This window comes from Canis lupus, chromosome 21 (genome assembly GCF_048164855.1).
Source record: "Canis lupus baileyi chromosome 21, mCanLup2.hap1, whole genome shotgun sequence".
Lineage (NCBI taxonomy): Eukaryota > Metazoa > Chordata > Mammalia > Carnivora > Canidae > Canis > Canis lupus.
In genome coordinates, this window is record NC_132858.1 from 32,992,431 (window position 1) to 33,006,995 (window position 14,565).

The window sequence follows — 14,565 nt, forward strand, 5'->3', positions numbered from 1 at the left end:
GAAAATGGACTGTAATGAATGGTATTATTTATCTAACTGTGAATTAATATATATGCTGTAATTTTTCTATCAGATCCAAGGTTCATCAGTGCCCACCTCATCCCGGAAAGTGACAACCCTGAAGATGACAAAGTATATTTTTTCTTCCGTGAAAATGCGATAGATGGAGAACACACCGGAAAAGCCACTCATGCTAGAATAGGACAGATATGCAAGGTGAGGTAAAGAAAAAAAACAATTGAGGAGGGTTTCACTGTCCAATTGTGGTTTTATTTCTTTTTCTTTTCCACCTGTGTGCAGGTACAATGAAAAATGTGGCTGAAAATTTTGACTGATCACTGTAAATATTAAATGGTAAAAAATGACTGAAAACAGTTGCTTATGAGTGACTCTTCATAGGCAAACATGTAGGCAGAGTTGGTGATAAGTTATTTCAAACTTACATGAAACTATCTTTGAAATCTAAAGAAACATTTTTTCATGTTACCTAGGAAAACATACTTTTTATATTGTCAAACATAGCATAGTTTCCTACAATGTGTAACTTTTGAATGGATATTTGTTGTTGGAATAGTTTGATTTTATAAATTGATTATAGCATCCTAGACATGAACATACATATACGATTGTGAAGTTCTGAACTTGGAGGTAATTCATTTACTCTGTGACACAAAATTGAGTATGATATTACATTATACTGTTAGATATATAGAATAAAAATTGCTCAATAAATGTTTATGGATTAATTAGTATCAATGTGAAGATATGATAACAGTACTATCCTTTCCCTCTACACTGTATAGTACAGGATATATATGCAGTATGAACAAAACCAACTGTTAATATATATTCAAGCACTTTTCATCTCAAGAAAATCACAAAGCCAGATCCAATAATTGTCTTCAATGGAATTTTCTTTTTCTAAGAAAATAGGAAATTTTTGAAAATCTCTATTGGGGGAGTTAGTTAGCATCTTGCCTACCCTAATCATGATCTAATTATTTATCTCTAGTATATTAAGTAACTAGAAAACTAAAAGTTTTAACAATCTGGAAACATACAAAAATATGTGAAATTATATGAGAATCTATTATCCAAAAAATGTAAATCATATTTAAAAGCACTGCCTACAAGAGTTTAAAAAAATCGTTATAGTATATAGAATTATATAAACAAAATATAAATCATTGTTATGTTTCTGAAGGAATACTTGTGTTCCTTCAAACATATGCACATAAATATTATTTTAAAAGACTTTAAGTTACCAGTAAACATATACTATAGCAATATAATTTATTGCTTCATTAAGTAAAAATTCAGTTTTGTTATCAGTTAGGAGATAAATGAATTTCTTATATTAAGTTTTATGCAAATACCTTTTCATTGTGCTATTTGTAAAGTCAAAATTATTTCAGCTGTTCAACTTACAAAATATCCAGTGCTGATATACTTTTGTTTGAGGCCTATTTTCAGTATGGGCTATGAGGTGTGCGTTTAGTCTTCCATTCAATAAATACTCATTAAGTGTATCACGTCCCAGTGTGTTCACTGTATGTTCTAAACCATTCCTTGAATAAAGTTTGAGTGAATAGATTTGACCAAAAGTATAATAAGAAAACATAGTTACTTGGATCTATAATAAAAATACTTATATTTTGAAGAAGAAATTGTATATGTTTCAAGATACGAAGATAAAGAGAAATATCTGAAATTATCATTCACATGCACATTTCTTAAAACCGGTGTTATCTCCTTTCAGAATGACTTTGGGGGGCACAGAAGTCTGGTGAATAAGTGGACAACATTCCTCAAAGCTCGTCTGATTTGCTCAGTGCCAGGTCCAAATGGCATTGACACTCATTTTGATGAATTGCGTAAGTTGCCGATGATGTGATACAGAGAGTATCTGTTCAGACATTGTCATAACCACCAAAATGCAACTTTTTCTAATTTTGTTTTCAGAGGATGTATTCCTAATGAATTCTAAAGATCCTAAGAATCCAATTGTATATGGAGTGTTTACAACTTCCAGGTAAACAATTTTTTACTACCTTATTAACATAGAAACTTCGTTTCCTTTAGGTGCTTTGCAAGTATCCATAATTTTTGAAGACACATTACTGAAAGAACAGTCTTGGCTTAAACTTTGAGTTTAAATAAGTTATGACCTACATAGTTGTTTAAAATAATAAATTTCAGCAAAGAATATCATCACCATAAATAGGATGAAAAATGTGTCATGTCCTATATATAGCTTTGACTTTAAAATCTGAGTGAAATGTAGACTATTCTGAAAAGCAGAAATCTGAGTTTTGATCAGAGTTTGTAGAGCTATAAACTGCAGGTAAAACACTTCCTCTTCTCCCTTCTTCCTCCACCCCTTTAGCCTAACCCTCTTCCTTTCCCCTTCACCCATCTTCCCAAGGCTCTTGCTGTCAATCAAGCAGTAATTATCTCCTGACTATCTCATTCAGTATAAAAGTGATATTACCTGGAGTTGTTAAACAGACATTAATTCATTTCTTCTGCTTCCTCATTACTTAGTGCAGTGGTTCTCAGACATCCCTTTGAGCATCCATCAGAGTTGCCCAGAAAGCATGCTAGGCCCTCCCCGCAGAGTTTCTGAATCAGCAGAAATAGGATGGGTGCTATTTATTCCTTTATGAAAATATCGTTATTCAATTCTATAAATATTTACGGAGATTTACTATGTGTCAGGTGCCATGCATCATGTAGTTGATGTTACAGAAAAGCAACCAGGCATCTTTCTTCCCTCATGCAGCTTGCCCTCTACCAGACATTGTATGGAAGAGTTTTCTAATAATCAACTTGAAAACACATGTTTTTCATTTGGTATGATTTATATGTAAGTTTCTGTGGTGAAATACTGGTTAAAAGATAATCATTCCATATCTTAAGTGTGCACAACTGTTTTATATCTCTCAAGCTGTATTTATATGAGTATAATAAAATGGAAAATTGTGGCAGCTCATGGCAAACTTCTAGTTGTTTCAGGTACCTGATTTTTGTCAACAAAATGATGGTGATAATTGCTATAGTACTCCACTTTGATTAGGATGTAACAGCTACTAACTTAAAATAATTTTTTGAGTTAGGAAGAGATTGCTTTAAATGCCTTCACACAAATCAGACTTTGTTACTGGCTGTGATGCTTTTGGTGGTTTGGGAATTTAAAATAATGCAATGTGACACACCATTTGACATTAACTATTCATTTTCTGCACCAGTTTCAGGTTATTTTATAACTTCTTTTTTTATGACTTCTTAAACATTCTTGCCTGCTTAAAAGTTCTCTGGTTTCAGTAATCATGCTTGAGGCTTAACATATTACCATTGTTTATATTTTTATTTCTATTTGATATCAAAATTAAACATTACTTTTTAGAAGATCATCTCTATGTGTTTTCCCACCAAAGTTTATGTATATGAATATGTATCTTCATATCGTATATTGTCTACACATGATGTAAATATATGTACTGTGAGTACTAATGATGGTTTCGTCTATGCCTTCTATTTTTCAGTAATCAGAATTTGTTCCCTTGTATATTGCTAAAATATTTACACATGACTAAAAACAATCCCAAACATTTATTTGAGATTGAATTTACATTCAAGTTTTGATAATTGATATCTGATATTTAAGAACTTAGAACAACTTAAAAACAGTTGTCTTACCACTGTATATGGATGAAAATCTGTTTTATTTCTGTTTCTCTTTTTTAGTAACATCTTCAAGGGGTCAGCTGTGTGTATGTATAGCATGAGTGATGTGAGAAGGGTGTTCCTTGGTCCATATGCTCACAGGGATGGTCCCAACTATCAGTGGGTACCTTATCAAGGAAGAGTCCCCTACCCACGACCAGGAACTGTAAGTGGCCTAGGTGTTTAATTAATTACTTTAATTAATTAATTAATTAATTAATTAATTATTTTTAGTACTCTCTATACCCAATGTGGGGCTTGAACTCACAACCCCGAGATTAAGAGCTGTATATTCCTCCAACTGAGCCAGCCAGGTGCCTTCCTTTTTTTTTTTCCTTCCCTTTTTAATGTTTTTTTTAATTTACTTATGGTCTAGGTGTTTAAAATACCAAAGAATAAATTTTTGCTGAAGGTTATAAAAAGCAGCTACAAACAGGTATTAACTATAGATAATGTAAAACAAAGGTGCCAAGACTATAAACAATGGCAAAGCTAGGATTTTTTATGATACTGTGGAATTCTACATTTAAAAATATGTTTTGGGGTGCCTGGGTGGCTCAGGGGTTGAGCGTTGCCTTTGGCTCAGGTCCTGATCCTGGGGTCCCGGGATCGAGTCCCGCATCGGGCTATCCGCGGGGAGCCTGCCTCTCCCTCTGCCTGTCTCTGCCTCTCTCTCTCTGTGGTTAAGTTCAGTGCTTACCAGTCATTAATACCCATAATTTTTGAGAAGTAGAAAGTGAATGGTTAGCCTTATTTATTTTCTTTTCTGAAAATGGCCTTCCTGGAGAGTTGAAACAATTAGGATCTGTTCTTCCTAGTTATAATGAAGGCTTCAAGGATTGCCTAGTAAATAGGAGGAAGAAAAGTCTTTAAATCAATATTATTGTCCCATGGGAATTTGGCGCATGCCCCAAGTAGGTAAAGAAGATATGCAAGAAAATCTCAGCGAGAGCAGGGCCTAGATGTTTTAACCAACACTCTCTGCTCTTGCGGACCTTTCCCTCTTCCCTCCAGCAGCCCCCGGGCACATTCAGGCTTAAAAAAAAAAAAAAAAAAAAAAAGAACTCAAAATAAAACCAGCTTTGACTCTGCAATTTAAAGTAGGAAGGAAAAAAAGGAGAAAAAAATAAACCAAAAGCCAAAGACCTCAATATGGTAGAAAATAAGTGAAGTTATCAGTGATGATGAGGCCATAGTAAGCGGACTGCCCACCCGCTTCAGTGCAACATCTCTCATACTAAGAAGCGTTAAGGCAATAATTCCCTGTGATGAAATAATTTACATTTGAAGTTTTAGCCTTTTCTTTAATTTTACTTCCGTTTTGTTTGTTCTGTTAAATTCCAGTAATTTATGTTTTATACATTTTATTGAATGTGAGGCTTTTAATCTTGTTTTTCTCTATAAACTCCTTTATGAGCAAATTGAAAATTCTGCATTTCATAAATATTACTTCTAGTCAATAGTTCTTGTAGATTAAAAATTTTGTAGATTATTGTCATTTCAGAAGAATGAACAAACAAGGCGAAATATTGATTATATGAAGTCAAATGAGTTTTACAAAAAGCACAAGATATTTATTCTATTTCTTAATGGCAAACTGCTTTTACTTTGTTGGTGGTGAGTTTTATATCCCTGTGGCTGTTTATATCTCTATGGCTCATTAATGCCAGGGTATTCCCAATATAACTGGACTCTTTCTGATTTCACCTCAACAAATATGGAATTCCTTCAGGGGACTAGATATTGTAGTGCTTGTTTGGGGGTACAAAGGTTTTGATCTTAATATACATAATGTATTTGCAGTTAATGATAGACGTTAGAAGTTACTATGTGTCAGATTCTATTCTAAGAGATTTATATACACCTATATTATTTATATGTATTATGTATCTTATATTCAAAAGCCTAACTCTTGTTCCCTTTTCACAGATGGGCCTCTGAGGCAAGGGGAGGAATGAGGATTCAGTTCAGGCAGTTTGATTCTAGACCTGTGTTCTCACTTATGACTCACAGAGAGTTGCTAAAACATGAGAGGTTAAGTCACAGTGTGCACCGAGTTGTTTCTTTTTTTTTTTTTTTTTAAGATTTTATTTATTTATTAATAAGAGACACAGAGAGAGGCAGAGACACAGGCAGAGGGAGAAGCAGGCTTCCTGCTGGGAGCCCGATGCGGGACCTGATTCCAGGACCCCAGGGTCATGCCCTGGGCTGAAGGCGGTGCTAAACCGCTGAGCCACCGGGGCTGCCCTGCACTGAATTTTAAAGTCAGAAGCAGAAAGTAATGCCTAATTTAGGAATTAGGGAAGGGCCTCTAGGACAGAGCACCTAGCTCCATGAATAAAATTCACTTGAATGAGTTCATTAATTCAAAAAAGGAGCAGCTGAGACTAGTCGTTTTGTTAACACTAGTGGAGAGAAACATACTAAGTGAAAATATTACATTCAATAAGTAATTTTATGATTTGCTTAAAAAGTAATTCCTTAAATCCTTCAACTATTGTAGGACATATACGACATGTATACAACATATACATACATATCCAGAGATATTCTTCCCATTTCAAAACAAGTTTATTTCATTTCCCATAAGTCATATGACCTGTATGAAGGATATGGCAGAGACAATTGATTTCTCCTTCTAAGCGTCTTGTAAGATCAAGAACTTCTCTTAATTACAGTTCATTTCCCAACCTCAGTCATTAAATGGAAAAAGTTACTTAGGTATGAGACAAAAAAACCCCAAGAAACTGGGGATGTTATACTTTGAATGCTTATACCACGTAATTAAATGCAGTGGAAAGAGACACAGTTAAATATGAATTTTCTCATTTTTGTTTTATTGCCATATGGGGAGTATTCATACCCCGAAGTGACATAATGCCAGTGTACCACAGTGCATCCTTTCTGCTTCTCTGTAGCCATCATCTATCTGTTCAGCTTCATCCACTCTGATTGGCCAGTGTTCAAGGCCATGCAGATTGTTAAACACTTTGAATAATACATTTCCTTATCCTTAAAATCAATTGTTAATAAGATAGTACTGTTGGTACTTTTTTGTGGTACTTTTTCAGTGTTAGGCTAGAAACAAAGTAACAATGAATAGTTTATATTGTCTTTTAGTTTGAAAAGAGTATTTGTATTTTAGCATGATGCCATAGGGGAAAAAATGTATCTAAGAAAATTATTCTGAGAGTCTCTAATCTGATTATTAATTTGATTTAGTTGTAACATATTCCATTTCTTATTTCAAATACTTTACTGTATCAGTAGAGTATATTGTGTTGCTACTAACAGAGGCATCTGACTCCTGTACACTGAATTCTTTAGATGTGTTTGTAGTTTTTGGTAAGAAATGGTAGCTAAATCCCATTGAGATTTAAGAGATGTTTATGAAATATATACTATATATTACATCTATTAATATCAATAACCTTATGTTTTAGTTTATCAATTACTTCACTTTAAAGAAATAATGACAGGTTTAGATTTAGTTCATGACCATTGAGGTCATAGATTATTGTATAATGTATAATTCTATTTACTATATTTTTTTTATCAAAAGATATTCTTCTCTTTATCTTAATAGTGTCCCAGTAAGACATTTGGTGGATTTGACTCTACAAAAGACCTTCCTGATGATGTTATAACATTTGCAAGAAGTCATCCAGCTATGTACAATCCAGTGTTTCCTATTAACAACCGCCCAATAATGATCAAAACAGATGTAAATTATCAATTTACACAAATCGTAGTGGATCGAGTGGATGCAGAAGATGGCCAATATGATGTTATGTTTATTGGAACAGGTAAATGTTTTAATTTTAGCTCTAAATTTCCTTCCAGAACGTTGTTTAATTGAGTGTGCTAAGAACTGAAGGAAGTTTTTATAGTCACTATCAAGATGTAGTTAACCTCTAATAAACGACTAAAACACATGAACATCCACCATGACAGTGTGTTACTAAAAAAGTTGATTTAAACCTAATCTCCTTTTCAATCAAAAGTTGACAAGTGCAGCCAGGTAAAGCTAATGATTAGGTAAACAATGCCTATGATTGAATCATAACTCTTTTCTAGCCATTGGCTTTTTTGAACAAAGATATATTGCTCAAACCATGCCTAAAATTCCCAAGACATTCAATAATGTATCTGGACAATATTGATGCAAAATTATCTGAACTTTAAAATTATCATAGGGTGCAAATCTTCTAGCAAATAAATTTTGGCAACAAAATTTGCTTAGTGTTTTTGCCATACAATCAGAAAAAAAAAAAAAAAAAAAAAACTTCATCAGAGGAGCAACAAAATGGACCTAAAGAATCATCAGATACATTTTAGTTACATTTCTAAAGAAATTTAACAACGCATTTTTACCAAATCCATGACTCAAGCAAGCTTTTTGCAGTTATATTTTCAGAATGAATCCCATTGCTTTTATGATATATTTTACCCCTACTCTGTTCATTAATACTATTTTGAAAGCACCAGTTACAAAACTGAAACTTGCTATTAGGGTCAGATTCCAAGGCAATAAATTCCTAGTCTCCATTAGCATTGTTAACTGACATAAATCAGTGAGAAGCAGAGTGACTGCACCACCGAAACTTGGTATAATAACATACATTTTCCCTTGGTGAAAAACAGAAAAAAAACTGAATTAACTACAGGGGAATGGCAAGTGTGTGGTAGGTGCTGTAAAGATGTAAAGTTTTATAATGAAATTGTGAAATACCTATATTATCAGGTGTAGCAGTGTCAGAGTCTGAGCAGTCCAGTGCAGTCTACTTTTATGAGTGAGAAAATTTATCAAAAGAGTCTCAATGAGACTCAAGAGTTCGATAAAAATCAATGAATTGTAGGTATCAACTTCTGGGTACATACATCTTTAGAAATTATAAGGTGATAGTATTTGTATTCAATGTCAAAATATGATCAGATCTATCTACAGAGTAAATTTTCTCAGTAATGTCACACTTACCTTTTTTTTTCCACCTCTGGCCTAAACACCTTGAGGAGTCCCTCACTCATTGTCTGTGCAACAAAGGCTTGCTTCAGGCTATTTGACCAAAGAAATCCAATCATGAGTTTTTAATTCCTCTTGGACACAAGCTGTCTTTAAAGGAGCCAGTTTCAGGAGCATGTTGAATGTCTGAAGATACGGATGCCTATCGGTCAGTACAGACCAGGGTCATCTGTCAGCAAAGTGAATTGATTACAGTAATTTTATCTTTTAACTGGGTTGCACATCATAGTATATTGATCCTAGTTGAGTAATCTGATTCAATTTGTGTGAAATTGTTTGAAATACTACTCGGTAAAACTAGATCTGGAACACAGATAAAGTTATGTTTAGATACTGGAAACCCATCAGAGGCACTGAGTAGATTAACCTAATTTACCTTTAATCTTGGTGTCATGAGTAGTCCAAAGTCCTATAAACATAGAAGTAACCTCTTAACAGAGGGTTGTGTGTGTGTGTGTGTGTGTGTGTGTGTGTTCCCCACTTTACAAGGGACACCCTAGCAACTTTTTTTAATTTTTATTTTCAGTAGCAACTTCTCTTGATCTCACAAAGGACATCGTATTGATGCCCTGAAAATGGTTATCAGTGGCTATTCAATGAATACATTGTTATTTTTCTGATGTATGACTCTTTTTTTCAAATAATGAGTCAGTTGAACTTGGTTAAAATGAGCCAATTTAAGATAAAAATAATGGATCAGCTGATCAGACTTAGAATGTTAAAATATTGAAGAATCCACTTTAAAAAAAGATGTTAATAAGCTCCTGTTCTTCATTCTATCAAGAAATAGGAACATACCTGTGAATACTGGAAAAATAGTGTCCCCTTATTAACCCAATTTAGAGTAAAAGCAACACTTCTTTCCTTAAAATATTTTGTCTCTTTTCACAATGAGAATTAGGATAAACAGTGCTTTAAACTAGATACAGTAGTTTTTATGATTTATGGTCCTGAATTTTAAATTTCTTTAGTACTCTAAAATTGATTATTCAAGACATTAATCAACCAATTTTTTAACCAAACGTGCTTAACCATTATTGAAAAACTACCAGAACAAGAAATCCAAGGTGTTTATTTTGGGAAATCAAGTTATTGTCATTCATCACTTAATGGTCTTCGAGCTGTCTTTAGGGGCCTATAAGCACTAAAGGGTTCCAGGTGGCAGTGGAAGATGAGCAGCAGGGCTCTGAAGCTCTGACTACTGTTGCTTGACAACATTCTTTGCATTTTGCATCTGCATTAAGTCTTTACAGGTAGTTCCTGTTTTCACAACAAAAGTGGAAAAACCTGTCATATCAAATTGGTATTATCATTTTTTTTTCTTCTGAGACACCTGATGATGGAGATTAAAATTTTTTTAAACATAATTAATTCAACCTAGTGATTATTAAACATATTTTTTAATTTTACAAGTTCAAGATAAAGCCTCTTCCAAGCTTCACATATTTCTAAAACTTCGATTGTTTTTGTTCCACAGCCATGTATGCAATCTATCTAGTTGCATGAAATGCATTTGAATATATATATATTTTACTACTGCTATAACAAAAAGGAAGACTGAGGTCACAGTGTTCTTTCTGGGCAAATACTGATTTCATTAATTAACACGGGCTTTTGTTCAGATCTATTGAAATTGTGTTCTCCTCCTCCACTTTCTTTCCAAGATGTTGGGACTGTTCTTAAAGTCGTTTCAATTCCTAAGGAAACTTGGCATGATTTAGAAGAAGTTCTGCTGGAAGAAATGACAGTTTTTCGGGTGAGTGCTGCTTAATTTCAAGTGTCAACAAGTTCACGTGTGTCTCCCCTAGGACAGCTGCATACTGAGTTGGTATGGACGAGTAGTCTAGCATGCCCTTCCAATTAGCTTGTCAATTAGAAAGCCAGACACTAGTCAAAATAAACCTTGAAACTTTCAATGCTAGTTAAATCTAAAAATGTAAAGAAATATATTCTTGGCTCATATTGTGTTTTCTCAATAATAAAATATATGATTTATGTTTTATATTATTTATGTAAGTTACCACAGTGACTAGACTCATGTTGCTCCCCACCCCCAAATCTCCTCTTTCATGCTTTATGCTCTAACTGGGATGATAGGTAACTTCCATAATTGTATTAAAGGAAAAATACATTCGAATGATAGGGAAATGAAGACATGTCAGTCATTTTTTAGCTTATTCATGAATTGTTTTATCATATTTTCTGAAATCATTTGTTAGCAAAAAACGTTTGAGTTTTACATTTACATATACATTTACATATATATTTGTTTATTGAGAGAGGGAGCGAGCACAAGCAGAGGGAGAAGGAGAAGCAGGCTACCCGCTGAGCAAGGAGCCCAGCATGGGCTCCACCACCAGACCCTGGGATCATGACCTGAGTGGAAGGCAGGTGCTTAACCAGCTGAGCCACCCAGGCACCCCAGGTTTGAGGTTTTTATATCACTGGTGGCAAATATGTTATGAGTTCCCGGTCTACACACTTAAAGAAATATACAAATATTTGTTCCTTTTTCCAGAATCACAGATGGCCCAGGTAAATCTGTATAGTACTGGGGAGTAGAGACAAGCAGGATATGGGTTGAAGTGAGAGAGGAGAACGAAGGTAATAGAACATATACTACATACAATGTCTGTTGTTTCTTTTAGATGACTAGCTAGTAGGAAGAGTTTGAATTGAAGCACACCTTGATATGAATTATTTATGATATGACAGGGAAATAGATGCCCATAGAAGGTGTTACTTCAATTTTTATTAAAAGAATAGTGCAAACATATGCAGCATTTATAACCGCAAAACAAACTGGAATTGGAAAAATAGTTTAGGCAGAAAATTAGAAAACACTGGATCTCATCTCACAACTCAAAATTATCTCATTTAGGCCCCAGGTGTTCCAGAAACCTTATCTATAAAACAAAGCTGCTGGATTGAATTTTTCAGTTGATTAAGTATTTTAATCAACTTCCTACGACTTTGTTTAGCCCCATATTTCTAGACCATTTTTTTAACCCAATTAGGTTCTTGCTCACTATTCAGGAATGTTTTGAAGAGAAAATGAAGTAGAATATGGCAAGCTCCTAATATACACTCACACAATTAAAATCATGATTAACACTGAAATAACTGATTAATCATGACATAGATATCTTGTAACAGCAACTAAACATTGTTCTAGTGGAAAGAGTTTTCACTTCGATCACATCGACGTAGTATTTCTTTTTGGAATGCATATGTGTATGGTCTCTTTGAGCTTTTGCATCAAGAGAAGCTTAAGTGAAACAGCCAGTGGAATACTTACTTCACAAGGAAGCTAGAAAAAATAGAGACACACAAAACATCCAGGACAGTGCCAGGTCCAGGTGTACTGTGCTCAAAATTTTATTAATACAATTTTATTGTTTTAGCTTAGCTACTCTGAAAGTAAGAAGTAAGCCACATCTCGAGTCAAATTTTCTATTAAGCCTTCAAAATAATAAAAATCATCATTATTCTATTCTGGTTTTTAAAATCCTGTATTTTGGCCTTATGTCATGTCTAATATGGAGTAATAACTAATCACTATTGTTCACGAAGTCCCATTTCAGTACTTATACATTGATGCTTTAGCCTACAAATTCAAAAATACAATTATCCAAATGGACCACGTTCACGATATAGAAGTCCATCTAGATCTAGCAAAGAAATCATGGGTACTGAAGGGTGAATAAGTAAATTGTTGTCTTGTGTTCATTGTTGTGTCTCCAGAGCCTAAAACATGTTTTCAGCCAACATCTATTAAGTGAATGAAGGAATAGGTATTGATGAAAAAAATGAAATATGAGAAATTAAAGTGTTTATGGTCTTCCTCAGGGAGGCATACTTAAAGAGTGGGGCCAGTGGAAAACTGGAAACAGCAACAAGTTATCCTGCTGATTATATCCCATAGTAATCTCTAGTAGAAAGAAAAGAAAATTACCAACTCTCTATATTTAGAAATTTTCATTGTTACCACTGTTGCAAATGAAATTATAGGACACACTGAAATATTATGTTAACTTAAAAATGTCTTGCTTATTTCCATCACCTTCCCATCATGTATTTCCTTTCAGTTGTTTGTATATTTAATTCCCTGTGTCTCTAGGATTTTAAGTTTGTATTTCACACCTCAGTACATCTTAGTACATTAATAAAAATTCTAGTTTCAAAAGATACTAATTTAAGCTGATCTGTTAAATGACTTAACAAAATCTTTTTATTTATTTATTTATTTTTTATTTTTTTTTTTGACTTAACAAAATCTTGAGAGGTTGAAAGCCAACAGTCTCACAAGCAAATGCTTAATATCCATGAGATTTTGTTAATATTTTGCAGTTTCCAGAGAAATACACAACTGAATTAAGACTATGATAATGATTGAATGACATTTTTATGGTTTTTAAGATATCATAAGAAAGGTCATTGATCATTATCAACGATTACCTATAAGTAGGTAATATTGTGCTGGTAAATAAGTGATTTTTTTGTGTGACTTTATGCTTTTATAAAAAGATTGTTTGCATTCTGGGACACATCTCCTTCCACAGATAAATGTTCCAGTTCTCTCCCATATTCTCTGCTATACATTATTGTCATTATTATTTCTTTGGCACTCAAGTAGACAAAACATATTTGGGCAGAGTTTAGAGAAATATTTACTTTTAACATTCTATTCTATCAGGCAGAGTTCATACATATATTGTGGTCTAGCAATTGGAATATTTCACTGTCAAACTTTGTTTAATTTTGAACTAGGAGGGAAAAAACACAACACATTAAAGCAATTGCTATATTCAGTGAAACAAGCAGAGAAACGTTACAGTTTCTATACTTCTATTTGAGCCTTACATGTAATTCCATTTAACATAAAGCAAAATTAAAAAGTGTTAACCTAAAAAAAAAAAAGTGTTAACCTGAGCATAACAGTATTTTGACACAGTAAATAGACAAGGAACAGATTTCCAGTCATAGTAGTATCAGATACTCTTGGAGTTTAATGTCAACCAACAAGTTAATTTTATCAAAATATCATCTCCAGGAGACCATGTTCATTTGTTGTCCTTGCAAGGCTGAATTAAAGCCAGTAATATGTCCATTGCCATCCTGAGGTTGGTTTTAGGAAAACACCCTGGCTAATCACAGAACATTCCAATGGTTTCAATTACATCCAAGATACTTTTTTTAAAATTCTGAGTGAAATCAAATCCCAATCAGTATAGAAAGAAAAATATTATTCAGTAATAAAAATTTCCATTTTAGAATAAAATTTTAGTAGGTAATAAGAGGTGAAATAAAACTGGCATTGGTATAGGACTCTAGAAATGATTTCAAATTGCCATTACATATTCAAAATTGTGAAGTTCTGAGAAATCTAATACCAAGTACTGCTTGTAATCATAAATCTATATTTGGATCATATTTACTAGTGATTCTGATCAACTTGGTTAAAGTCAGTTGAGCCTTAATTCCTTAATTCTTAAATTTTTAAAGTTTTTAAAAAATTAATTTCACCGGTAAATTAATATTACTAGTAAGGCATTAGTATCGTACTATGGGATCTTCTTTCCAGTCCAGGGAAGGTTTTACTTTGGAGACAGAGGAGTGTTAAATCAAGTTGCTGTGCATGTAGTACAATGGGTTTTATTTATAGTCCTATTGACTGCAAAGGATTGCAAGGCAGTTAGTTACATCGATAATGCATGCATTTTAAACTCAATTTATGCAATATTCCATGAACAGCTGAGCTAACAAATGAAAGAGTTTAATTTTCATTCAAATGTAAAACATAATTGATGCTTTCC

The 14,565-nt window shown here is 33.4% G+C and overlaps 1 protein-coding gene across 17 annotated transcripts in view; it reads left to right on the plus strand.

Annotated features, from left to right (window-relative positions):
- SEMA3A (semaphorin 3A) overlaps positions 1–14,565 on the plus strand; it is a 454,397-nt gene that overhangs the window by 411,764 nt on the left and 28,068 nt on the right. For all 17 annotated transcript variants that reach the window (XM_072791326.1, XM_072791328.1, XM_072791327.1 and 14 more), the window contains 6 exons: positions 74–216; positions 1,760–1,874; positions 1,963–2,032; positions 3,748–3,892; positions 7,313–7,532; positions 10,414–10,505. In XM_072791326.1, the coding sequence (XP_072647427.1) occupies positions 74–216; positions 1,760–1,874; positions 1,963–2,032; positions 3,748–3,892; positions 7,313–7,532; positions 10,414–10,505 (785 nt within the window). The remainder of the gene's footprint in view (positions 1–73; positions 217–1,759; positions 1,875–1,962; positions 2,033–3,747; positions 3,893–7,312; positions 7,533–10,413; positions 10,506–14,565) is intronic.